The sequence below is a fragment of the Dipteris shenzhenensis genome, chromosome 22 (assembly GCF_047967505.1).
Source record: "Dipteris shenzhenensis isolate YYH24624 ecotype China chromosome 22, Dip_SZ_1.0, whole genome shotgun sequence".
NCBI classification, from domain to species: domain Eukaryota; kingdom Viridiplantae; phylum Streptophyta; class Polypodiopsida; order Gleicheniales; family Dipteridaceae; genus Dipteris; species Dipteris shenzhenensis.
Window position 1 is genome coordinate 8,977,842 of NC_141617.1, and position 27,772 is coordinate 9,005,613.

General features: G+C 43.6%; 1 protein-coding gene across 1 annotated transcript; it reads left to right on the top strand.

The window, feature by feature from the left end:
- Positions 1-4,825: 4,825 nt before the first annotated feature.
- Positions 4,826-27,234, top strand: LOC147887697 (putative lysophospholipase BODYGUARD 1). Its single transcript, XM_087393568.1, has 6 exons — positions 4,826-4,993; positions 5,119-5,302; positions 9,163-9,416; positions 9,842-10,053; positions 10,142-10,403; positions 26,475-27,234. The coding sequence occupies exons 2-6, from the start codon at positions 5,215-5,217 to the stop codon at positions 26,781-26,783; spliced, it is 1,125 nt and encodes a 374-aa protein (XP_087249694.1). The 5' UTR covers positions 4,826-4,993; positions 5,119-5,214; the 3' UTR covers positions 26,784-27,234.
- Positions 27,235-27,772: the final 538 nt, after the last annotated feature.

Here is a 27,772-nt window from a genome sequence, read left to right on the forward strand (position 1 = left end):
GTCTTGTACTGTGTAAGCTTTGAAGTGCTTAGGGACTTGACGCAGATCAATCTCTTCCTCATCCCCGTCATCTTCTACAGCTTTTGGAGCAATTCGTTTCCCCTTGCAGGGGGTCTTAGTGTCCTTGGCCTTTGCAGCCTTGGTTTTTTTGAGTGGTTTTCCTCTGGAGGAGGCGTCTCTACAAGAGTAGCCTCCTCGACCTTAAGGGAACCAAGGGGGGCCTTTATTACATTCAATCTGGCTCTCCAATTTGATGAGAACTCACAGTGTACAATCATAACACCCACATATCTTAGCCAGCAAAGGTCCGTCCTTACTTACCTTACCCTTGATCCTCAACTAGGGCTCTTAGGAAATTTATCATGTTGAGGGGAGCTACCATAACTGGCCCCTTAGGATTGTAATCTTTACAAGCGGAGCTTTGCAACTACTCCACACACGCATTGATTGGCCCTTGGTGCCAACATCCACAGAACCTATTGCGGGCGAGATTTGTCCATTCACTACACATGCATAAGGAAATATGTATGTGGCTAATAAGATAAGGTAGCTATTTGAAGGAATAGTGCCTGAAGTAGGTACCATATGACACGTGGATGAAGGAAAGACTAACCCCATAAGCATGGGATGCTTAGAATGTTTAAGGTATATAAAAGCAATTGTAGAGTCTCTCTCACAATCCCGTGAGAGGTGTAGCATGGCTAGGAGGGAGAGGGAGTAGGACCCCTCTCTACTTGGTACAATTTTTGGGCCACATATGTGGCCAACAACAATTTGAAATAGACCTTTAATTTTATCCAAATCCCAAATTTTAGTGTGTGAGAAGAAAGAGCTTGAAATTCTGAGTAAAATTTCCCCTTTAAACCACCTCTCAATTCGAGTTATGCTTCAAAAGTTATGACCCATTGCAGTTTTGTCTCTGTATATGTAAAAGGGGCCACACCAAAAAAAGGGCCACATGTCTTTTTGGATGCCACGTGGCACTTCGGCTGCCAAAATGCCATGTGCCCCTTTTTTTTGGGGGGGGTTTCACATATATAGAGACAAAACTTCAAAGGGTCATAACTTTTGATGCATAAGAATTTCAAGATTTTTCTGCTCACGCGCTTAGTTTTGGGATTTGGCAGCAGCAATCAAATGTCTATTTCAAGCTACAAAGTTTTACGCACATGTATGGGAACGATGCAAGAGCATTTGAAAGATGTGTATGTGTGTGCACACGTGCGCGCATGCTCTCTCTCTCTCTCTCAACTCCCCTTCACCTCCCCTTTTCCCCCTTCTCTCTCTTTCCCTTCCCACCCTTCTCTCTCTTTCCTACCATGCTCTCTCTGTATGACTCTCCCGGCCTCCCCCTCTCTCTCTCTCTCTCTCTCTCTCTCTCCTCGCCCATCTCCCTTCTAGCGATGCTCTCTCGCCCCCCCTCTCTCTCTCTCTCTCTTTCTCTCTCTCTCCTCGACCATCTCCCTTCCAGTGATGCTCTCTTGCCCATCTCTCTCTCTCTCTCTCTCTCTCTCTCTCTCTCATATGTGGCATTTTGACAATTACGAAAAAGTTTAACCCTAAAAAAAACTTGCCACATGGCATTTAGAGGACCAAAATACCACATGAATTAACTTTTTTTGGGTGTGTTTTTTGTGGGTTGTGTATATGTGTGTGGTGAAATTTTTAAAGAGGGAAAACTTACTTGGATTGCTTTCAATCAGTAGGCTCAAATGTATAGTCATGCCTATTTGCATAATTGATCAACATCATACTTATAAACCTTAGTGATCCACTCCAATCTCTTAAGCAACGGTTATGTTTCTCCATATGCTTATTTTTAGTCTTTTATAGGTATCCTTAGTTAGAGCTTGATCTACTTCACAAGAAAATAGTCAAGCAATTTCTTGCACCCTTCTCTTACAATTATGGAAGAGAGAGAGAGAGAGAGAGAGAGAGAGAGAGAGAGAAACAGACAGACTACTCACCATTTTTGGGCACTCTCACCAAAAGATGCTACCAAAAAACATCCCCTCAATCTCTCTATAACAATTAATTTTGTATTTTAGTTTAAAGGTGTTCAAATTGAGGTGAGGAGATCATCAATTTTTGGAGCAAGTTATGGCTTGTTTGTACATAGATGTAGAAGCAAACAAATAACTTTTGGAGTACAATGGACCAAATTATGATTATGGCACTTGGATTACTCATTGCTCTTATTTTCCAAGGTTTAGGACCTATTCTACCGAAAGAGTATTTCTTACATTATGGCAAAATTAGCTTTAAATGCACTACTTTTGGTTCCAATAGTTGCTCCTTGGATTGATCTATAACCATCCTTGAGTTCTAATATCATCATTTGGCCATGATGATATGATCCAACGAGCTGGAGTCAAGGTAATTTGGCTATCTCTCTTGCCAAGCTGGCATTGTTATTGCCACAAGGCTTTAACGTATAAGGTTTAATTAAAGTATGATGTATGACATTCATGAAGGACACTTCTTCAGCTAAAAGAGAGCTATGAAATATTAGGCAAGTCTTCCTAGTCAACTGATTGTTCAACTTCCATACATCTTGGGCCTACAGCTTTTTTGGTCCAAATAATATCTAAAGCCATTTAAGGGATAATATCGTCACTTAGTCAAATAATTGTTCAAGTTTCATCCATCTTGGGCCAAGAGATTCTTTAGTCCAAATAATATCTTAAACCATTTAAGGAAGCACATAGTCACAAAGATAATAAAGATATTGATAGTTCGTATGACTTTCTTTTTTGGACTAGGAAAAGAATGAGTCTTGTGGCAAAATTAATAGGAATTGCATAATCACAAATAAAGAATATCTAATTTGGAATATCTCCTTGAGACTTAACATATGGGAACTCTTGTGCAACCCAGAAAGAAATGGCACAAACACAAATATAGAATATCTTATTTTGAATATCTCCTTGAGACTTAACATGTGGGAGCTCATGTGCAAGCCAGAAAGGTAATGCCAAGTATAGCTACCTTAATAGCATGCACTTTCAATCAATCATGGGGTCTGTGTGTGGGGAAGCGTAATAAGGGTAGTTTATAGTTTTGGTAGATAGTGTCCTCAAAAGAAATCTAATATTTGAGATTTTCTTCTATATAAAAAATGTTAAGAATAAGATTTTTTTTAAATAAAAGGTCGTGAGACAATGATTCTAATTATAAATAAAATCTATTCAATCCATTCTGACCAAGCCAATAATTCATAATACATGATCTTTGGGCCAAAAAATAAAGAAAATATTTCAAAAAACTTACATTGAAATGAGGAGTGTACATATGTGTGAAACTATTAGAACCAATAATGAAGCTCGTGGTATAAATATGATGTGTGCGTGCGTGCGAGAGAGAGAGAGAGAGAGAGAGAGAGAGAGATGATATGATATGATATGATTGTATAAAAGTCTGCTTGAGGTCCTTTAGGGTTTATGGGATTGAACACCACTACCAAGTAGATTGTGGCTCTTACGTACAAAAAATTATTAAGAAAAAGATTCATACTATGCTACGAGTATGTATCTAGCTAATTGTTGTACTAGGTTGAGGACTTTGATGTGGTCCCCTAAATTTTCATTTAGTTGGCTATTCTAGGAGGGTTTTGTTGCTATATTTTTCCTTGATATGTGTGTATGCTTACTAAGGTTTTTGTTGAATCAAACCTGAAGTCTCGATGGAATGAAAGCACACAAGCTCTTTGAAATCTCAACACTCTAAATACTTCATGCGTGTGTAACAATTGCGTTCAGTTTTCTAGCCTTTGCTATGCTACTATGCAAGATACTGAATTTGGCCTAAGTTTCTAGTTGGTCAAGGTGGCCTTCTCAGTTTGGCTAGTTGAATTGAAGAGAAAGACACCTTAAATCTGACACTTATGGCTAGAGAAAATCTTCCCCTATCCTCTTCGTAGCTCCGTTATTGATAATTGTCTACATGTAAGAGGGCTTAGTGATTCCACAATCTTGTTTTAAATTCCAAAATGCCAAGATGAAGAGAACCAAAACATATATAAGCTCATTGAAATATTGTCATGCCAAATGCACCAGCGTGGTTGATGAGATCCTCACATGCAAAGATGGAGTCTCTTAATGAAAAGTCTAAGAAAGAATGACAGATCATGCACACCAAATGAAGCTTCGGTAAAAGAACAATATCAATTGTGGCTGACTGTAGTAGGTCTCCAATGGAGAGTCTGTCATGGTAAGTTTTGATAGAAGAACAAATGGGCCTTAGAAAGTTTTGTAGCAACTGTGGGAGGTCAAACAGAAGGTCCTGTAGCAACTGTGGGAGATGAAACAGACCCCAGGGGCAGTTGTTTCTGATGCACAGAACTAAACTTTGGAGTTTGAACAGTGAAAGAAAGGTTCAGATCGGTGATTCAATTGGCAAAAGGATGCAAGAGTGAAAGAAGCAGGCTGCAGCTTACTGCTCAGTAGAACTTGATTTTGGTGAAAGAAAGGTTATGGTGTCGGATTCAATTGGCAAGAGTGAGAGAAGCAGGCTGCAGTTGAGTGCTCAGTAGGTATTGATTTAGTGAAAGAAAGGTTTAGATCTCTGATTCAATTAGCAGAAGGCAGGATGCAGCATAGAGGTGAGTAGATCTTGATTGTAGTGAAAGAAAGGTGGATTGAATTGGAAGAAGGATGCAAGAGCGAAAGGAGAGCTGAGTAGATCTGTGATTTGAGTGAAAGAAAGGTGGAGATGGGTGATTCAATTGGCAGAAGGATGCAAGAGTGAAAGAAGCAGGCTGCAGCGGTAAATTTTGATTTCAGAGACGGAGGGAAATGTGATCAGTTTCTTCTGAGTTGATGTCGTGTCTGATGGTTTTTGTCCAATCATGTCCCTTGTGAACTTTGAAGTTTACATGCAAAAAGTTTGATCTTACTGTCGCAGTTGAAAAGCTGCCGCTTGTCTTCCAAAACGCTGCGTTGCACTGTCATTATCTTAGATGCGTGTTTTGAATATCCCACCTTACCTTCCGTAGGTAAACTCTTCTTTCAATCGACTGTACATTGCCAGAGATTGTTTCCTACCTTGATAGCTCGATTCGTTTGATTTGGTTTTGCGGCGCGGGCGCTCAGACCTTTGTTGGGCTGTCTTTCCCCGCAGCTCTGCACCTCCCAGAATGGCCGCCGCGCCGGCATTTTGAAGCTCCTTTTGTGCCCACGCCTTGCGCAGTCCTTTTGCAGCGTACAACCATCCGCAATGGCCCGAGTGTCTGCGGCTTCAGCGCGTGCCCATACTCGCAAAAACAGTGACAAGAAGGGATGTTGTAGTGGTTGCTGCAAGGCAGGTACGTGGCTGACATCAAATCTCTGTCCATTTCCTCGTCCTCTCTTTTGGCTAATCCCTTTCTACTGTCCACCCAGAACATGTGAAGAACGAGTTCTTGAAAAATGAAGCTTCACATCGATGCCCTACTGACGTCAATCGTAGCTTTAATGACGCCATCGCGAAAGGTAGGAAAGAGTGTGCTAACTTTCACGTCGGGATACTCTATCGCTTGCCCGAGGCTTGTAAGTGCGATTGACATTCCAGTCAGTCTCGCGTTCTCTAGACTGGTCGCAACGCATATCGAGGTTTATGTATTCAGCGACGTTGTTTATCGACTTGCATTCGAGAAAATACTATGCGTTAAATTCTTCTGCTGGGCAGACCAGAATGCGCTCTTGAACCCGGTTTCTAATGCCCACAGATCGTGCAATAGGGTTCATGAGTGGCTTTGCTGCAGGCATTCTTTTGAACATTGTCCTTTGGGGTGTTAGCATCTCCGAGTTGGTGGATATCTTGAACATCCGTTCTCCAACATTGGTCTACGCATTGATTGAAGAAACAAAAAACACCGTATATGGTTTAAGAAGTGCCAACTTATTGGTCAAGTTTTGAAAAAAAAACCCTGACGAGGCTTCTTCCACCTGCATATTTCCAAACTGATATCGTCTGGTTATGTACAACATCCGTTGTTTCTACATGCATACATGCTGTTGAATCCAGCATCCGTACCCGGCACGCAGTCTGTATCATGGTGTCTTATGTAAAGAAACGACTTTCCTTAGTGAGAGTGAATGTAGTAACATATGATTTCAGGTGCAAATCTAACTTGAGGATAAAAGTAACGAGTGGCAATAAGAGGCGGGAAGAAGTCTCTTTGAGCAAGAAAAGAAAGCTACTTGAAAGCATGTGCTTTTGATGTCATATGACTGTAGATATCTGGGAGTTCCAGGCTTATAAGTCTACCAGCTCTATTTAGATTTTCATCTCATATTTGTTAGCACTGCCCCTAGCGGAGCAGAGCTCTAGCTACTAGAAAGTTGCTAATTGGAGGCCCTTTGAAAGCGGAACAACTCAGCCACTTGGGGGCAGTGCTCTAGGCACGTGTGCCTCTTGTTTGAGTTACATGTGTCATGGAATGAAGCTGAGGATTGCGATCTGGTGGAATTGGGTATAGAGGAACCTGTGAATTGTGAGATAGTAGTGGCTTACCACCTAATTAGCAGTCGATTGTTTTTCAATCATGATAAAATTTGCCAAAGCTAAACTGGATACCAAGTATAATGTTGACTGGATGTTTCATGTGAGGAGTAAGTAGTTACAGCTCCTTAGTCTACACAAAAGAGGTTGGCTGCAGAGCCTTGTTTCTATGGTGTGCTCACGTCTTTTCTGTAATGGGGGGATGAACTTGTTTATAGAGGTATGCTAGTAAGCTACTGGATGTTTTATGTGAGGAGTAAGTATTTACAGCTCCTTAGTCTACACAAAAGAGGTTGGCTGCAGAGCCTTGTTTCTATGGTGTGCTCACGTCTTTTCTGTAATGGGGGGATGAACTTGTTTATAGAGGTACGCTAGTAAGCTACTACGAATGGAGTTTGGGCTTCATTTGGGAATTTTACAATTTTGTTAAGGTCCAATGCGTTAATGGTACATGTGGCTTCGACGAATCAACCAGTCTGAAATGCAAGTGTTGACAAGGCTTGAATGCCACACTTCTGCTTATCCTTCCTTGTATCATAAGCTTGTTCCAGCCTCACCAACCAATTTGCTGATGGTGGAAAACCAAGTTGCAGCAAACTTATTTGTTCGAGAGAAGAGTCCTTAGTTTGGGTCCTTGCACTACCTTTATGTGAGAAGTAGGGCAGTTAAACTGTTAATTTGTAGGGTTTGGGCCTTGGCTGAGAGTTGTCGTGGCTCTGATACAATGTAAGGAAGCAAGGGGAATAGGGGAGATAGAGTAGTGGATGAATGTAATGAAGTTTAGGTTTGGAAGAGTGAGAGAGAACTCAAATCTCATCTTCAAGTTCTGGTTCCTCTTGATGCTGAATATTCGAAATGCAGAAGTACCACTGCAGTGCCTCTTCAATATCTCTTCAAGCTTAGAATCCTCTTCTGAATACCAAACTGCTGAAATCTCTTCATAATAACCTGGTCGATAAGCTGAGACATATTCGCAACAAATTGGTTAGTATTAAAAAGATTCTCTCACCCAAATGTGTTATTGAACTAGGTAGACCTTGACCATAGATGATTTTGCGATGGGAAGCTTCTTAGTCTATAGAGACTATAGATCATCACTCTCTTTTTGCAGCTCTTCTATTTCAGCCTATTCATCCTATAATTCACCCTACATGGAGGAGAAAATTCTATATTCTCTATCCATACTCTACAATGAATATACCTACTCTCTATCCAGTTCACACATCCATACACCCGTGTTGGCTGAATGGATAACATTTACTCTTGGTTCTATATTTACCTCAGATTCTTGGGATGAGGAGGCAGAAGCCCCACCCTCCTACTTGGATGCTTTGCCTTTCCCTTTTACAAAAACGGTCTTGGTGCCATGGATGCCTTGGCTTATGTTTCTTACATCCAAAGCCTGACTAGTCCTATCTACTTAGATGATCCACCGGCATAATAATTAGGTTGGTATCCATCATAAATACAAATACATGTTACACCATTGGCGTATAATATATAATAATGTTTTAATGTCTACGAATCACGGATTTCTTGTCATGACAGGAACCCACTAAAAGATGGATACCAATAATGCACCATTTAGGTGCTTGAGAGCAAAGAATGGGATCCTAACAACCTTCTAGCACTCCATATCTCAACCTCAAGTCCACTCAATGGTGAAAGGGCTTGGGAAGGTTTGAGAGCCTCAATTCCATGCATTCGGGGTACCCAATAAGCACTCCAGATGTGTGGGATAACAAATCCATTGTGTCACAAGTAGTAATAATATGCCGACACAGGGTCCAAGGCCGCTCAATCCTCCAATTTGGGCATATTTTCCACCAACGTTGTGTCCCCTTTACATCCTAAAGGTGGGCTTTAGGCCAATTCTCAATACACTTGACCTAGCAAAAAACATCATCACATTGGCAATGGTGTATTGTTGGGAGGCAAGCAGGCAGCTACTGCATTATCCCTTTCGCCCACAGACATAGTTCCTAGTATTATAGTGGAAATTTTCAAGCTACATGGCTAAGCCTCTTATTGAGTTTTGTGTACATTATTTATTGCATAGGGAGTTTTATAAGCCCAATCACCATTTCCAGGCAAGGCTCTAATAGCCTTTTGCTGAGGTTTCATTGGTGAGGTAAAGGATATCTGAAAATCCCGTTTGGATAGGGAATTTGTACTTCCAAGCGTTTGTAATTTTCCATGGTGCCTTTCAAACCTGGAAGGGGAAACTAGAATATGCTATATAAATCACATGTCCTTTGGAGCTCCCTGTTTGGCAAGGCATCGGTGAAAGTTTCCTCCAAGGGTGTTCCTTAGTGCAATGTTCCCTTGGTAAAATTTATACATGGACTACTTAACCGGTCTCTTAGAAATGTAATCCAAGTCAAGATGTCTGGGATGGGGGAATTTTTTGCTCTACTGCCATCCTTTATGTATTTCTGGTACGTTGATAGTGACTGTCATATTATTTGATGGTTATAGACGCTTGACCTAACAAAAAATGATTCATCCTTTTTTGAGAAATTGGTGATGACACCCAAGGGGAAGTCTGGTGTTGCTCCTTCAGATGGTGTTGATGCCTGCTCGCTTTTAATTGATATTTCTGTCAGATCACTTACTAGTTGCATAGATTGGGTTGTTGAAAAGGTTGTGGTAAAACTTATTATTGGACTTACTTTGAAACAGGGTTCTGGTGGAAATTGTTCCTTATACAGTTAACCATCCTCGTCGCATGGTTTTACAAAGCTCTTCAACCTCCACCTCCAACAATATGCGGCACACCTCTTGGACCACCAGTGACTGCTCCACGAATTCAGCTAAAGAATGGGCGCCATTTGGCTTACGAGGAAGCAGGGGTTCCAAAGGAGAAAGCAAAATACAAGGTTGTGATGGTTCATGGATTTTATCGATCCCGAAAAGATTTCCTACCTTTATCTCAGGTGGGAAAGCAATTTACACGTTGATTGTATTAAGAAAAATTTAACTAGACCATGTTGTGGCTAATGAAAAAAGGACACATTAATCAGGTTCTAAACGTTCTTACATCACCAAGTGTTAGATTGTTACATCAGTTTCTAAACATTCTTACATCTCCACCAACTTTTAGTTTTTGTCTCTTTAGTAAAAAACAGAAGCTGCTGAACTCTCTTCATGTGGCATATAATTGGAATGTTCATACACCAGTTTTCCAGCTTTGCTCTTGTGTTGTGGATTTGGTAGACAATTTTGGGGCTTCTTTCTGGGGATCAATGAAATAGAATGTTTTACCTGGGTGTTTGATGAGATCGACAATACTAATGCATAAACGACGTAAACGATGGACTTTTGCATTAAGATTCTAGGCATTGTCTATTGTATGTTGCAGGATCTTGTAGAGGAGCTTGGTGTGTATTTTGTTGGGTTCGACAGGGCAGGCTATGGACAGAGTGATCCCAACCCAGGTCGAACAATCAGAAGTGAAGCTTTTGACATTCAGGAGCTTGCTGATGTTTTGGACCTTGGGCCCAAATTCTATGTTTTGGCAACTTCTATTGGAGGGTATTCTGCATGGGCTTGCTTAAAGTATATACCCCACAGGTACAGAGTCTAAAACCAGCTTGTTACATGGTTTAATGGTCTTACTGGCATGAAGTAAAGCAAAATCTAAGGTATCTCACGAATGCAGGTTGGCTGGGGTTGGAATGTTGGCTCCTGTAACCAATTATTGGTGGTCAGGTATACCATTATCTGAAGCCATGAAGGCCTACCGTCTACAACCACTACGGGACCAAGTAGCCATAGGTATCGCCCACTATGCACCTTGGCTGATCTATTGGTGGAATACACAAAGACTGTTTCCCAGAACAAGTGCAATAGACAGAAAGTTGGAATTTTTGAATGAAATGGACAAAGAGATTCTATACAAAAGACCAAGACCTGCTTCTGAGGTCTCTCTCTCTCTCTCTCTCTCTCTCTCTCTCTCTCTCTCTCTCTCTCTCTCTTCCATCATCGGGGCCGCCCGCCACTCTCTGCCCCCTCTCTCCTGGCCCCATGCGCACACATGCACAGGCACACACCGCATGCACGCATACATGTATGCACCCATGTCTCTGTGCTCATTTAACAATGTGAATTTAATATTCATCTCATGCAATTTTGTACATCAACATGTATGGAAGCCAGCCTTAGGGCATGCATTATAAATTTATTATGTGTTCTTTGTGGGAAATTTTTGGATAGGCAAATCCTGCAAGGAAATGGGAAATACCATAATTATATGTCTTGATAAACAACAAACTTGCTTCTGTCATGGTTCAATCAGTTAGAGCGCTACTCGTCAATTGAACTGCGTTGTTTGTGAACTCTATCCACTAGATCTTGCTCTTGCTGGATAAGTAGATGCATCCCTACCAAGCCAGGGCCCTACTATCTGAGGGCCCTCGCAAACAGAGAGGAAGCTAGGGGCAGCTCTATTAACCGGAATCAGAAAGAGAGAAGGCCATGCCAGTGCCCTCCCTAGAGGATTTGACTTGTTCATTCGTGAGTGAAGTGCCAAGTTCTCTTGGATCCATGTGGAGAAATGCAATCTACCATAGGTCTTCTTAAAATCCGAGAGGAGGATCGCTAAAGGCTGCGACAATGTGCCAATGAGTGGCCTGCTAGAATGTGAATATATTGTCTAGTATTCTGCATCAGATTTGCATGAAGTGAATGAGGTTTCAGAGTAGTGGCCAGAGATGGAGACTCAAGACCTTGGCTTAGACCTTGCATGCTGCATCTAAAAGGGTGATCCATTGCCATTGATGGTGTGAGAGAGGGGGAGGGTAGAGAGAGATCATGAGCATCACTGGGGTCAAACAAGGTTACCCACTTTCACCGACCTTGTTTGGCCTTTATATAGACGAGCTTGAGTCTTTTATGAGGGCCCTAGGAGGAGCTGGTTGCTCTCTCGCCGGCTACATGCTCCAGATTCTATTGTACGCTGATGATGTGGTACTTTTATCCTCGTTTGTTGAGGGGCTCGAGAGACATCTAGTTGCACTACTAGCTTTTTGCGAGTCCCATGATTTGAAGGTCACCTGGGTAAAACCAAGGTTATGATCTTCACAACACCTCCAGGGCAGCCGCACACAGAGAGCAGTTGACATTTGACGGGGCACTAGTTGAGATTGTCTCATCATATACTTACCTTGGGGTCCTATTCTCTCGACTTATCTTCACGATGAGGAGGCCCGTCTGAGTAGAGGATACGCCTCCCTTGCCCGACTAGAGAGACAGTGCTTCCATTCACATTTTCAGGACCCGCAGACCAAGGTTCTCCTTTTTGACTCCTTGGTCCGACCTGCGGGCATGTACGACAGCATTTGCTGGGGGCCAAATCTATCCGACACAGAGTGGACTAAGGTGGAGAGATTACAGGCTCTCTTGTTGTCACGGATGATCCACAGTAAGCCATGTGTTCCTCTTCAGATCATTCAGGTTGGGTTCTGGGCTTCTCGATTGCAGTTAGATTTCCTCTTTTCAGATTAACAATATCTATACCACGTCACGCGTGCGAGCATATGGCTCCTATATTGCAGGGCGACACAGGTCACCTTGGTTGGCATTAGCATCTTCTATGGCACTGGCAGCTCAAGGTGATCAGAGATGCTGGTATGCATACACATGTAGATGGTTTGAGAGACTGGGTTTCTGTATAGACAGGCTGCCACCCTTTCAGTACAGCATTAATGCGCGTTTGTCTAATGAGCTCCACTTGATCATCCGGGAGGATCTCTTACAGCTTCCTATGAAGCTCAGTTTCTATCGAGACCACTGCCTGCACATTTCTAAGGAGGGTCTCATTATCCCACTAGGGTACACCGAGATTCACCTACCACTCTCACTCAGGGCTGCCATTGGACAGTTCCGTGTGTCATCGCACCCACTCCGTATTGAGAGTGGTCGAGTAGATGTCCCCAAAGAGTCGTATGTGCACACTATGTGATCGCATGATGTTATGCTCTAGCCGAGATAGCATGACCTCGGAAAGATCGGTGGGCATTTTCTTGAGATGACCGACTTCTGTAATATTTTATGTGTGTAAATAAAATGGTCAAGGGAAGTAACTACCAAGGTCCTAGGTGAGGGTGTATTGGCATCGACCAGGTGGTTCTGAGTGCTAAGGCCTAGGTGCACCTAAATGTGTAAAAATGCCAAGGGGAAAATGTTTTAATTGTGCCCCAAGAGAGGGGTAAATGGTTTACCAAGCTAAAGGTCTAAAATGATGACATGTGGCAGAGGGAACCATCTAGGGAACTGAGGGCTTGTGGATAGGCATAAAGGAAATAAAGTTACGTATCTTTGTGAGCATGCCATCCATGAGATAGGCTGGGAGGATATTCGGGATGCCAGCGCCTGTGAATTTCGTCTGTGAATCTGCAAAAAGAAGAAAGAGAACGTTTCATTTGGTACCAGAGCGCTCAGGTGGACGAGGGGATTACGTATGAAGGGAGTGCAGGGCATGTGACGACGGAAATGTAGAGAGTTGCAGACAAGCAAAGTATCTACGCCTACTGTTCCAAAGTTGACGACCCGATTGCTTCAGCACCTGTTGTGAATAGAACAGAGTGCAGGATTATTTCGTGGAGTCATTGACCCACGCCTCGCCGTCAAGCCATCCATCTAGTCATACCGCTGCCCATACGTCACCATCGAGCGGGATTTTTTTGGCTGAAGTTGAGAGACGCCCACTGGTTTACGGTGAGTTTAGGACCAGAGAAGTAAATCGTCCGTTGGCATCAGGCAAAGAGCGGAGGTTATCTTAGTAGCGTGGAAGAGCGGATTTGGTTCAATCGATGGGCCATCGAGCAGTTCTTCATGGTGGTCGCGCATCTGGATTGTGGTCACGTAAATAGCCCGTGGGCTGAGGCTGATTCTGAAACAGAAGACCAGGCTGATTCAATTCGGAGCACCTGCTTGAAATTATTTTCACGATATTGAGGTGCTATCTCTTTGAAAGCGAATAGCTTGGGTGAGGGCAAGAAAGAAGGGCGTCCAAATTCGGCTATGGAGCAGTAGAAACTCGGGCTGGCTGAAGGAACTCGAATTACGTGGAGCTTCCAGGGAGCAGTTCTTTTCCCTTCTATACAAATTTTCAATTTGCAGTTTATTATTCCTGTACAGCAAAGGGGAATCTGAAGTGAAAAATAAATAAATCTATTTTCCCTTTTGAAAGAATGGAGGCAGAGGGACAAGATTCGAGGGTGAATCCTGGTGAATCTAGAGCACGGTCTACACAACAAGTGTCCCATCACACAACACCTACTCTGGTGGGTAGGATTTCTGTATTAGAAGATGCTTTACAACAGATCATGAACCAGCAGCTTCAAGTGAACGCTGGTCAAAATGAAATTAGAGAGATGGTGCAAGCCTTATCAGCTATACCATCTAGAAATGAAAAGGGCAAAGCTCTAGCAGAGCCAGAGCCCAGTATACACTCATCAGAGCGTGCGAAGGTCAAGGTACCTAATATTGCCAACTATAGACCGGAGAAGTATGCCGGTCGGATGACTGAGCGCAGTTCTGATGTGATCGAGGTTTGGTTACACAAGTGGGAAGAAGCCTTCGCCATTTGTGAAATCAGATCTGATCTAAAGGAAATCCGCGAGACCACTCACCTGTTTATTGAGGCATCAGATAGATGGTAGATAAAGCATCAGAAAGATCAAGTTGCCCCTACCACCTGGGAAGGGTTTAAGGCTGAATTTAAGAAACACTTTCTTCCACCTGACGAAGAGTCCCGAGCTTGGGATGCTTATAGAAACCTTCGCCAGAGGAATTTGTCGGTGGCAAAGTACACTGAGAAGTTCAGGGAATGTGTTATGAAAATAACAGACCCTCTCCCTATGTCAGTTCAGTTGAAAGACTATATCTATGGACTGAATGACAAGATTAAAATGGAAGTTCGGGCTAGATATGTGACTACATTAGATGAATCTATTGCAGTAGCCCTGAAGCCACGGGCAGACCTAGTGGGTTTGTGCAGGCAGGGACTCAGCATGAGTACCCGAGAAAAGGGGGATTTCAGAGGAAATGGACTTCAAAGACAAGTGTCTCGTAGCCAAGTGGCCAAACCAAGCAGGTGAAGCCAGTTGAGGGACAAGCAAAGACAAGTACCACCGTTGGGGTGAAAAGAAAAGTAACTCCAATGGCAGTCCGGGCTTGGTCAAAGTCCTCGTTGACCCCTGAGCAAAAAGAAAAAGCTAGAAAAGAAGGATTGTGCTTCGGTTGCCTTTAGCAACATCAGTGGAAAGATTGTCCACTAAACAAAGACCGTCGCACGGCCAATATGATAATATCTGAATGCGACGTGGAAATGCAGGAGAGTCCCAATGCAGAACATATGCAGATGCAATTGGCGGGACCTTCTCAGAGGTTAGTACTTGTGTTGTTAAGTGTTTCTGTTACTAAGTTAGTAAGCGGTGCACCTGATAACATCCTTTCAAAGCCCACAGCAACGGGGTATACGGTTTTCGATGAGCCCGAGTTAATTAAAGTGAAAGGGCAAGTAGCCAATCATGATGTGATTGTGTTGTTTGACTCAGCGTCAACGCACAATGTAATTAACTCGAAGCTTATTAAGAGGCTCAAGTTGAAAACTAGTCCGTCGGACTATGCTTATACAGTCAGGATGGCGGACGGAAGTTCAACTGAAGTATGGGACCAAAGGGTTACCCAATTGGAACTTCGAATTCATGACTATGTTGAGAAGCTGGACTTTGAGTTGACCAGGCTTGCTCACGTAGATATAGCCCTAGGCATGGCTTGGCATTTTTGGAAAAATCCAGCCATTGATTGGAAAAAGCATATTTACCAGTTCAAGATGAACGGGGTAGAATATGTTTTGCGAGGTGAAAAGGATTTACCTCGAGGACCATTGATTTCAGCCATGGAAATTCGGAAGACTCCGAAAGAGTTTCTGTGTCTGTATATAGCATCGGTAGAGTCGATTGATGATGCATCGGCTAGCACTGAGGCTACCCAAGCTGGGAAAATGGCCAAGTTGGCTAAAGAGATATCGGAGAAGTTCTCTGATTGTTCTAGGGATGAGTTACCTTATGGGTTACCTCTAGAGTGGAATGTTCAGCATAAAATTGAGCTTATCCCGGGGGCAGAACCTGTAAATAGACCTCCCTATAGATTAAGCTTACAGAAGAAGCTGAGGTGCGAAGACAACTGCAAGAATACCTCAAGCTGGGGCAGATTCAACCCAGTTTTTCACCTTTTGCTTCGCCAGTGATATTAAAGAGGAAGAAAGATGATACTTTTCGCCTCTGTATAGATTACAGAGCATTGAATAATATCACTATTAAGCACAGGTATCCGATGGCTCGGATCGATGATTTACTAGATGCATTGCATGGGGCCGTAATTTTCAGTAAGATAGATCTTAAGTGTGGCTACCATCAGATCCGTATTAGAGCCGAGGATGTGCATAAAACCGCTTTTAGAAGCAAGTTTGGTCATTATGAGTTTTTGGTAATGCCCTTTGGACTTACCAATGCTCCAGCTACATTCGTCATGCTTATGAACGATTTACTACGTCCGTGTATCGGAAAGTTTGTAGTAACTTTAATGACGATATTCTGGTATTCAGTAAAAGTATTACTGAACATTGCGAACACTTAAGAGTAGTGTTCAGTACTTTGAAGAAAGCCAGTCTTTATGTAAATAAAAAGAAAACTATACTGTGTATGGTTAGACTTGAATATTTAGGATTCATAATTACTCAAGAGGGGGTAGAAATGGATCCAAAGAAAGTGGCTGCGATACTGACTTAGCCAATCCCTCAGAGTTTGACCGCTTTGCGATCATCTTGGGATTTGCCCAATTTTATCGAAAGCATATCAAAGGATATTTCGAAATAGTATCGCCATTGACTGATTTGACCTCTAATAAAGTACCTTTTATATGGGGACAGAATCAACAAGAAAGTTTTAACACCATAAAACAAGCTGTGGTCACAGGACCGGTGTTAAAAATAGTTGATCCCCAGAAACCGTTGTTCCTTGAAACCGATGCAAGTGGCATTGCGGTAGGAGCAGTTCTCCTCCAAGAGGGAAGGCCAGTAGCCTTTGAAAGCAAGAAGCTGCATCCCTTTCAATGAAATTGGCCAACTCATGAATTGGAGTTGTATGCTGTTGTCCATGCTTTGAAAACATGGAGACATTATTTGTATGGATCAGAGTTTTATGTGGATGTTGATCATGATACTCTGAAACATTTTTATAAACAACCTGACTTGAGAGGCCGCCAAGCTAGGTGGGCAGAACTCATGCAGGAGTTTAATTTGACGATTCGGTACCGAAGAGGCAAGGATAATAAAGTTGCCGATGCGTTGTCACGCATTAAGTATAACATGAGTTTCACGGTGTTAGAAAGTGCTCTAATGGCCGAGATTAGAGAAACTCAAAAGGTGGACGAGTTCGTCTAGAGCCTATGGCCTAAGGCTCATATATTGAAACCCGGGAAAAAGGATGACCTGGCATCCAGAAAAGGCCAAACTTATGCAAGATATACCATAAGGGATGGTATGCTGAAAAGAAATGGCAAGGTAGTAGTACCTAATCAGAATGATCTCAGGCAGAGAGTCATTTGACAATGCCATGATAGCCCATGTGCGGGACATCCAGGAGTCGAGAAGACATATGATCTCGTGAAGCGAGATTTCTTTTGGCCAAAGATGAAAAAGCATATTCATGAATATGTGACACGTTGTTTTTCGTGTCAAGTAAGTAAGGCAAAACGGGTAAAGCCACTCGGACTTTTACAACCCTTGGAGATACCACTAAGTAAGTGGGAGAGCATTTCCATGGACTTTATTGTAGGATTGCCTACGACACAAGGTGGATATGATTCTATCCTTGTGGTGGTTGATCGTCTTACCAAGATGGCTCACTTCATTCCAACTAGAGAATCTGTTAGTGCCCCGCAAGTGGCGGATTTGTTTATTAGACATATATTTCGTCTGCATGGATTACCCAAATCCATAGTGTCAGACAGAGATGTCAAATTTACCGGTCATTTTTGGACAACGGTATTTGAGACACTAAGGACTGAGTTGGGAATGAGTAGTGGGGATCATCCAGAAACAGATGGTCAGACGGAAAGAATCAACCAAATTTTAAAGGATATGCTTACAGCATATGTGTCATTGAGGCAACATACATGGGACAAGTGGTTGCCATTGTTGGATTTGCCTACAATGATAGAAAACATTCTTCTACAGGGTTCAGTCCGTTTGAACTGAACTATGGTTATAGGCCAGCGAATCCAACTATAGTTGGAGTGCCTCAGAAAGTGCCTAGTGCCGCGAACTTTGTGGTTCAGATGCGGGAGATGCTAGCACTTGCAAGAGCAAACATCCGCCAAGCTATGGATAGAGCTAAGGCGTATGCGGATGTAAACCGATTCACTAGAGAATTTAAGGAAGGAGAAAAAGTTTTTCTCAGAGTTTCTTCGCACTCTAAGTCTTTGACTGTAGGAGAGTGTGCTAAGTTATCACCTCGATATTATGGGCCATGGTTAATTCTAAAAAGAATAGGCAAGGTAGCCTATAAATTAGAATTGCCACCGGGGTGTAAGGTGCACCCAGTGTTTCATGTTTCTCGTTTAAAGAAATTTTTGCATACTAGTGACTCACTAATCGAAGGTGTTGTTTTGTTTCAGGAGATAGAGGATAATGCAAGACGCAAACCAACAAGAATCCTGGACCGAGGAACAATGCAAGTGCGCAATCAGAAGATACCCACTTTGTTGGTTGCATGGCATGGTCTACCTCTATCAGAAGCTACCTGGGAATCCGTATACCGTTACGGAGAGTGTTCCCAGATTTCATCATCGAGGACGCTGATGCTTGAAGAGGGAAGGAATGTTATGCTCTAGCCGAGATAGCATGACCTCAGAAAGATCGATGGGCATTTTCTCTTCGATGACCGACTTTTGTAATATTTTATGTGTGTAAATAAAATGGTCAAGGGAAGTAACTGCCAAGGTCCTAGGTGAGGGTGTATTGGCATCGACTAGGTGGTTCTGAGTGCTAAGGCCTAGGTGCACCTAAATGTGTAAAAATGCCAAGGGGCAAATGTTTTGATTGTGCCCCAAGAGAGGAGTAAATGGTGTACCAAGCTAAAGGTCTAAAATGATGACATGTGGCAGAGGGAACCATCTAGGGAACCGAGGGCTTGTGGATAGGCATAAAGGAAATAAAGTTACGTATCTTTGTGAGCATGCCATCCATGAGATAGGCTGGGAGGATATTCGGGATGCGAGCGCCCGTGAATTTCGTCTGTGAATCTGCAAAAAGAAGAAAGAGAACGTTTCACATGAGGTGAAATCAAAGGGTTCCTCTCATACCTAGACCAAAGATGCTTGGCTGCTTTCATTCACGAGGCGGTCCGACATAGGGAGCATCTCATCAAATCACCGAGACAAGATTAGGGGACATTACTTGGTCTATCCTAGAGTATGATCACAGAGTTCTTCCAGTCATAGCGTGTTTCCCCCTCAGCCACGGATAGCAGGAAAGGCAGGGACCCCCGAGATCGAGATGCGGCACACTCGACAGAGGACGGACGCATAGATCACACTCACTGATATTTCTTTCATTTTCAGACCTGGAGTACGGCCGACGGGGGTTACTATGGCGCTTGTCAGGCGTTGGATAGCTACCAAGAGGGCACGACGGACCACTCATCCAAATAGTAGACAACGATTTATTACGGGGTTCTTGCCTACACTACCTAGTCCATCATGGGGTGCATCTGGACGTTTGATCAGACTTCATCTTCCATGGGGATGATGATGCCAGGGACGTCTGATCAAACTTCATCTTCCATGGGGATGATGATGCCAAGGATGTTTTATGACTAGGGTGACATGTATGATGGTATCATTGACTATGTCTATACTGTTTTCTCTAGCATGGGTTAGGATGCTCGCTCAGTAGCTCCACCCTTTTGCTCATTATATCAGGTTTTCTTTCAGTCTCATAGACCCATCGGTCTTTAGTAGACTTGGGGCAAATTTGCTGTTGACTAACCTAGGCCTGTACTGCTGCTGATCCATATGAAGGCTGCTAAGGACTGAAGCCCAAACTGCCGTGTAATTGGATGAATAACGAGGGCCAAGGCGGCTACCTTTTATAGGCCCCTTTGGGCCCTGAAACAGGCTGAACTTGCTGGTAGGTCACCTACTGACCTGATTCCTGCTCCGGACTGAGTTGACTGACCGTCTAGCTACTAGAACCTTGATTGCCACTTGGCATTGTTGACATATCATTGTACTTGATGGCGTGGCACTATGTCGGTTGACGTGGCGCCTATTCTATTGACTGTGTAGGCTTGCCTGTATGGCTGGATGACATGGCTGCCTGCGTGGCAACTTGCTAACGTGGTTGCCTACGTGGCGATGCATGTGGGCTTGCACCAGTTGACCGGCAGCCTCCGTAGACTGTTGACGTGACTGTTTGCTGACATGACCGTCCACATGGCAATCTGGCATGCCACGGGCTGAGGATACTAGTGGCATCCCCTTTTGCCGAGGCTCATGAATCATGATCTGAATACCTAGCTCATAATCCTGATTTGAAGGAATTGAATCCTAGGGTCTTCTCCTAACTTTTGGTAAGGATACGTGCTGTTGTGTCATGATCCAGGAAGATGCTCAATGTGATTCGCCTCTGTGTGTATTGGTGATAGGGAAGGAGGAAGACTTGTCGTGAGGAAATCATCTTGGTCTTGTTGTAGTATTATGGCCTATTGGGTCCTGACTCGATCTTTCTAAACTACTGAAATCAAATGGTCGGACTTCGAACTGGTGCCACCATCGTGATGATGTCCGCTGCTTGAGTAGGTAAGACCTTGAGTGGCCAACTGTCTACCCACCCTGAGATCTTCAGAGTGACTGAAGAGACCTACATGTTGATCTCTATCTACTGCCCCAAAAATGCGCCATTCAAGGCAATGGAATAAGAGTCAACTAGACCTTCTTAGCTGCTTTGGTGGAAATGATGTCCTCGGAGCTTCCTGAATCTGCTAGGATAAGGACCTTTTGACCACCACTTTGGCCATAAAACTGAAATATGTTGGGAAACTGACGAGGCTCTCCCTTCGACTGATCTTCAAGCTCCTTGATGACCATTGAGGTTGTCCCCGTAGGAGTTGAAGCTGTGGATGAACCACCTGATATGGCTCCTTCCTCGCGAAGCTTCTAGTAGTGTGGGAAATCTTCTTTCTTATTACTCGGCACATGACAATGGAAGCATCGGTTCTCTTTGGCATAGGTTGCTCGTGTGACTCATCCAAGTACCGCCATAGCCGTTGCTATCCTTCGCCATCCAGCTCTTCTTCTGCCATTCCTACCATCACCTAGTGTGGAATCTTGGGACTTTGAACATCTGCTTGGATCCTTGACCCTTGTGCTTGAACTTGAAATTATGAGCAAGCTTGTATGTACTTTCGTAATCCCGTGGCGTGAAACTACCAACATACCTCTGGTTGTCTGAACGCAGCCCATGGAGAAGCTCGCTCAGCTTCGATTTTCCTCCAGTTGCAACTGTATGAACATCTAAGCGAACTTACTGGCATAATGATTCACCGTCTCAATATCCCCTTGGCGCAGCTCATATAAATTAATTTGAAGCCTATCTAGTTACTGAGGTGGCAAGAACCATGATCGAATATCTTTTACGAACTCCATCCACCTATAAAGAGGTGCCTCCTCGTCTACATCGTAGTGGTCCTTCTACCACTTGAGCCACTAGGTGACCGCCTTGCATGTGAGGTGCATTGATGCTAGAATGCACCGCTTATTGTCATTTGTAGGCACAACTAAAAGATAACTTTCAAACTGATTGTGCCACGAAGTCAACACTAGAGGTTCTTGCTTACCATCGTACTGAATGAAGTGGAGCTTCCCAAGAAAAGAATTGCTGGACTCTCTCCCCTTCTCCATGTGGTTGGAATAGAGAAATGAGGAGTTGCCGGTCCCGTTCTTCCTTTTCCTCCCAAGCAATACGCTCTCGTTCTTCCTCCTCCTCCTGAGCAATACGCTCTTTGAGCTCTTCGGCAACCTGAGCCTCATGGTCTTTGTTCACCTATTCCCGATCTCGACGTTCCATGGCTTTCTGGGCCTCGAGCACTCAAAGCTTCTTGGCTTCCTAAGCCTCACGGTCTCTGGCAGCTTGCTCCGGATCTCGACATTCCTTGGCTTCCTATGCCTCTCGATCTTGGAGTTCTATTGTTTCTAGAGCCTCCCAATCATGTTCTTCCTTTGCCTCCCCAAGCTGCTCTCTCTGTGGGCCTGCTTGTAATCATCACACATCTCCTAGAGTTGAGCCATGCAGTTAAAGACTGTTGTCGCTGCATCTGCATCATAATATGCATCATGGCCATGATGGCATACATCTAGGGCTATGCAATATTCTGTGGTGGCAGGGCTTGGGAAGCGGATCCCTCATCCCCACTGGTGTTGGACTTCTCATTTGTACTGGTGTCATTTCCGGATCTTGTCTATATCATAAAACAATGGGGCTGTCCTTGAAAGGGAGGGCTGACCCTCCCTATCTTAGGAAAGAAAATCTGAAGCTTTGATATGAATGCAACAGGGAGATAGCCTTACTTACTCTCTCTCGTGCTCACTACTATGTGAACTGATAGAATAATGAACTTCAAAACACAAGTGGAACTGTGGAGTGAGTGTGAGAATTAGAGGGAGGAAATGTAGTGGGCCTCCGAAGATAGGAGGGTCAGCCCTCCCTATCTTAGGAAAGAAAATCTGAACCTCTGATACCAATGCAACAGGGAAATAGCCTAGCTTACTCTCTCTCGTGCTCACTACTATCTGAACTGATAGAATAATGAACTTCAAAACACAAGTGGAGCTGTGGAGTGAGTGTGATAATTAGAGGGAGGAAATGTAGTGGGCCTCCAAAGATAGGGAGGGCTGACCCTCCCTATCTTAGGAAAGAAAATCTGAAGCTCTGATACTAATCCAACAGGGAGATAGCCTAACTTACTCTCTCTCGTGCTCACTACTATCTGAACTGATAGAATAATGAACTTCAAAACACAAGTGGAACCATGGAGTGAGTGTGAGAATTAGAGGGAGGAATTGTAGTGGGCCTCCGAAGAGGAAAACAATAATTGAAACAATGTAAGACAGGGAGGGCTGAATACAACTTTAAAGAGCTAGAAGGAACAAGGACTGTATGGAGTAGCAGAGTCTCCCTGAGCTGCCGCATCTCCATCAAAAAGAGGCCAACACATCAATCGGGAGAGTGGTCCAAATCTGCACCCCTCCTGGTAGAAGCGGTGGTAGCATCCTTGGATCTCATAATAAGCATGGCAAATGCATAAGAAGTGCTCCTCTGTCTCCACTATTGCTAGTTTGCATAACCTGCAAATCCACTGCTCTCAAGGTGTGCCATGGCCCTCCCTGCCTCGATCCTCAACTGGTGAGACAAGACTTGCATTTGTCCTATGGCAATCCTCAGCACTGTTAGAAACATGTCTGAGAGAGAGAGAGAGAGAGAGAGAGAGAGAGAGAAGGTTAGGGTGTGATGCTCAAATGAAGACATAAAGTAGGCTTTCATTCATTCATCAAGTATATCAAGATAAGTGAAGTAAAAAGCCTTATATAGGCTACTCACTCACACACTAGCACCTAGTGCATATGGGATAAGTCCCATAATGACACGTGGCACTCACACACGACTCACATAGATGAACTAGTACTAGATCACCTAGTACTACACACCAATACACTCTTTGGCTATGATATCTCCAACACTTCCCTTCAAAGCAAAGAGTGTGAGACCCACCACGCAAAGAATAGACCGGTCCCCCCTCCACCGCAAAGAGTAAGTCCAACTATCCAACACCTCCCGTGTGATAGCGACTTCTCAGTCAGCTTGCGACCGGCAAGGGTAGACCATCACTCATCACCCCCCCTTACTTTGAACTGGGTGGTCAATACCATCAAATCAAAGTAAAAGAGAATACATTCATTTTTGGGGGACAACCCAGGGTAGAGTACCTCTTATTGACTCCAATTGCATTCAGTTTAGAGGGACAACTCAAGGTTGAGAACCTTTATTGACTCAACACAAACACACATAGCATAGGGGCCTAGAAAGCCCATCCCTGGTCGAAAGGATGCTTGTCTTCAAGAGAGAGACCTTGAACCTCTGCTATAGTTGCATGTATCTCCTTCGGGGGCTCCTTAGGTTCAGCTTCTTCTTTAGCCAGAAGATTGGCATGATACTTCTCTTGTTCCTATTCCTTCTTCTTGAAGCAATGGGCTTCAATGTGTCCTTTCCTCTTACAAAACCTGCAAATAATGTGCTCGTTGGTCTTCCATTTGCTTGTGGAAGCAAATGCATGATTACTAGGAGAGGTAAGAGCGGCTTCCTTATTGCGACTATCCTTCTCAATGAAGAGTGCCGCCATATCATTAAACGTGGTAGTGGCAAGGCGAAGGACTTCAAGAGTATGCTCAAAACGAGAAATTCCATGCATACTCTTCATAAGGACAGCCATCTTATCTTCATTTTAGTTGCGCTCTTCAAACTTGAAAGTTGTTGAACAAGAGATTGAAACCAAGCGAGATGATCACTCAACTCATCGCCCTCTTCCATTTTCAAATCATAAAACTTGAGCTTTAGAAAAACTTTAGAGTTGGTGATTTTATTACCAAACAAGGTCTCGAGGCGATTCCAAATTTGCTTAGCTGTCGACTTGAAATCGACATGAAGGATGAGAGAGTCGGCTAAGCAAAGACCAATGAGGGCAATGGCCTTAGCATTATGCTGCTTCCAAATCCGTTGGAGTTGTTGATCAAGTAACTCAACTTGGTCATCCTCAACAACATTCCAAATGCCTTCAAGCATAAGGAGCAGCTGCATTTCAGTTTGCCATGTGGGAAATCCATCCCCCTTAAACTTCTCCACGAGCAAGGAAGTAGAAGACAACGAAGTCATGATGGCAAAGACTTGCATTAAGGCGGGCAGCAAGCTAAGATGAAGAACCAGCAAAGAAATGGGCTGGTCACGGTCTTCAAAACAGAACAGCAATCTCCTTGTGTGCGAAAGAACAAATATAAATGCTTAGTGATACTCCAAATGTAAACCCGAAAGAGAGCAGCAAAGATATGCCTCGAAATGTGAAACTGAGTGCTGCAACCGGTCCACACCCCTCAAAACGGCTCACAAGAGCACTTGGATTTGCTGTAGCGGCTATCTGATGCAAAAGACAGCTGATGTAGACGTGGTAAAGGCCTCAAAGCAGCTCAGAAATGCCTCTACTGAAGGTGGTTATGCAGCAGCAAGCTCAAAACACGTCAGAAATGCCTCCAAAGGGCTTGAAGTGCTGCACAAAGTGCTCACAGGTGGTCAACTCTACAGCAGCAGCAATAGAAGGCTGTTTTTGGCGTTGAAAACCTCCACATATGCAGATGTGACCTGAAGGAAGCGCTGACCAGCAGGCTATCAGGCTGTCAAGGACGCCTAGACCTCCAAGAGCTCCTGAATGGAGGCAGCAAGATGTGAAGAAGGGGGCAGCAGGCTGTAAAGGCAGCAAACCGAAGTGAAAAGGCTATGAAGGCAGCAAGAAATGGAGAGGCAGTTGGCTATGGAGGAGACAGAATGAGGCAGAAATGAGCTGAGAGGAAGAGACAGCTAGAGGCGGCTGCACAAGAAGGAGCTGAGCAGAATTAGTGTTAGGGCTAGGATGACATGGCAGCTATGGAAGGTGGCTCTAACACCATGTTAGAAACATGGTGGAGAGAGAGAGAGAGAGAGAGAGAGAGAAGGTTAGGGTGTGAGGAAATTATGCTCAAATGAAGACATAAAATAGGCTTTCATTCATTCATCAAGTATATCAAGATAAGTGAAGTACAAGCCTTATATAGGCTACTCACTCACACACTAGCACCTAGTGCATATGGGATAAGTCCCATAATGACACATGGCACTCACACACGACTCACACACATGAACTAGTACTAGATCACATAGTACTACACACCAACACACTCTTTGGCTATGATATCTCCAACAAGCGCATGGGTAACTTGCCTGTCCTCCGGATACTGGTGCTTGATGATTAGTTCATCATCTGATACCCTCAGGAAGTGGTCTCAGTAAAACTGGATCTTTGGTAGGAAACTCTTGGTCCCCTCCCCAAGTCCGTGATGCTTATAGATGAAGTAAATCCAACCGTATGATGTGGTTGATCTCATTTGTGGAATCTGGAGGGATGGGGAGTCCAGAGTATACTAGAAGGGGGGGGGGACGGTCCATCTGAATGCCCTGAGAGAGAGAGAGAGAGAGAGAGAGAGAGAAAGGGGGGGGGGGGGGGCAGTGGTCGAGCTGATGTGTGTTTTGAGGGAAGTAGGGGTTACAATATGCACGAAGAGTGTTTTTGGCTGCTCTCCACTTCTGAAACATGTCAAGGAATTGACATGTTTCAGAAGTGGAAAGAAAGAGAGAGAGAAAGGGGGGACAGTGGTCAAGCTGATGTGTGTTTGGCTGCTCTCCACCTCTGAAACATGTCAAGGAATTGACTGAAGAAGGCCAGGCACTGGACATATGTTTAAATGAAAGATTTCAGATATGCACCCATCTCCTTTTTCATGGGAATGCAAAGAAGTCTTTCAATGTAGGCATAATTTCGCAGTAGGGTTCTTTGAATCGTTGAAGGATGATTTTCTTTTGGCTCGTTTAAAGAAAGCTGATGCACTTTTGCATTTTACTTCACATCTTCTCAATGAATGCCTTCCCTGTGTGCATTTCTTCCCTGCCTGAGCTCTCTCTTTCATTTTTCATTTTCTGCTGTATGCCCTCTTTCCCCCACAAAAAGAATATTCTGTGGAGCATCAGGTTTTGACTAGAGAGATGATGGATGAGAGCAGATTTTGGTTATATATTCTTAGTGCAGCGTGTACAGCAATCTCACACTGAAACTTTTGGAATTTTGCAGCTGCAAGCCGAAGTTGAAGCTACTCAGCAGGGTGTTTATGAATCTTTACACCGTGACATAATGAACATGTTTGGTACTTGGGAATTTGACCCTGGTGAATTGGAAAATCCTTTCTCTGGCAAAGAAGGCTCTGTTCATATTTGGCATGGGGATGATGATCGCTTAGTTCCAGTGTTACTTCAACGCTATGTGCATAGACGGCTTCCTTGGGTACAGTACCATGAAATTCCTGGGGCGGGCCACCTTTTGGCTGCAGTGAAAGGCTTGCCTGAGGAGGTCGTGAAGGCTGTATTGGTAAATGATGAGTGATTATGCTTTGTGTCTTCTATGTAGGAGCGCAGATCATCCTTTGTTTGGGTTTTTGTCCTCTTGTTTAAAGATTGAATATTTTGGGCAGATGCCCGTTGCAAAATACGTTATTTCAATTCCTCAAGGAGAGTACATCTGAAAGATTTCTGAAGATAAATTATAATGCAAAGAAATCTTAAAGGACATGGCATTTCACAAGCACTGAACTTAACTGAATCAAATGATGATTTCGCAGCATTGGCCTTGAAGCTGTAAACTTTGAGTGTGTGTGTGAACTGAAGTATTCCCACAAAAAAAAAAAGTGTGTGTGAACTGAAGTGACGCAGCAGTTATCTGTCACATTTTTAACTGTACCACATAGCGCACCTTTCAATTTTGTAAATTGCCTGTATGGGACTAAAATAGAAGGAATAGCTGATGACATATCACTTTTTCATTTGATGTTCAAACCCCTTCAATATGGATATTATTGGAAAGTTTCAAAGAGGAGGTGAAAAAGGTGAATCAGAAACTTTATTGTTTACTTTTTATGTTTTGTTTGAGGCTGCAGTTTTGATCCCAATTCTTTTTGCTATCAACTCTTTTTTTGAAAGTCATTCCTCATATCACACAAACACGTGGCATAGTGAGGTAATTAGTGTTGCAGTTTCCCAGGAAATTATGCGAATCAAAATCTCGCTCACTCATGTAAACCTTCGAATTTCAATTTTATGTAGTAGTTTGATCACTTTCTTGGTGTATGTGTGCGCTTCTCGTATATGTACATGTGGGGGAATTTAATAGGAAAGATAAGGCAGCGCGAGGAGTGCCTTATGAAGGAACATGAAGTTGGTTATACATGTGTATGCTTGCCCACATGTGCGCATGTTCGCACGTGCACACACACGCACGCGAACATGCATCCAACTTTGTCAAGGGCATGTATGGAGTCAGTGTAAGGAAATCTCCTTGCTTTAAGAAAAAGGCAGCTCCCTTGATCCTATGTAAGG

Coding starts and splice junctions, on each gene's coding strand:
- LOC147887697 (XM_087393568.1), top strand. CDS start 5,215: ATGGCCCGAGTGTCTGCGGCTTCAGCGCGTGCCCATACTCGCAAAAAC. Junction 10,054..10,141: donor TTAAAGTATATACCCCACAG/GTACAGAGTCTA, acceptor TCACGAATGCAG/GTTGGCTGGGGTTGGAATGT. Junction 10,404..26,474: donor GACCAAGACCTGCTTCTGAG/GTCTCTCTCTCT, acceptor GGAATTTTGCAG/CTGCAAGCCGAAGTTGAAGC.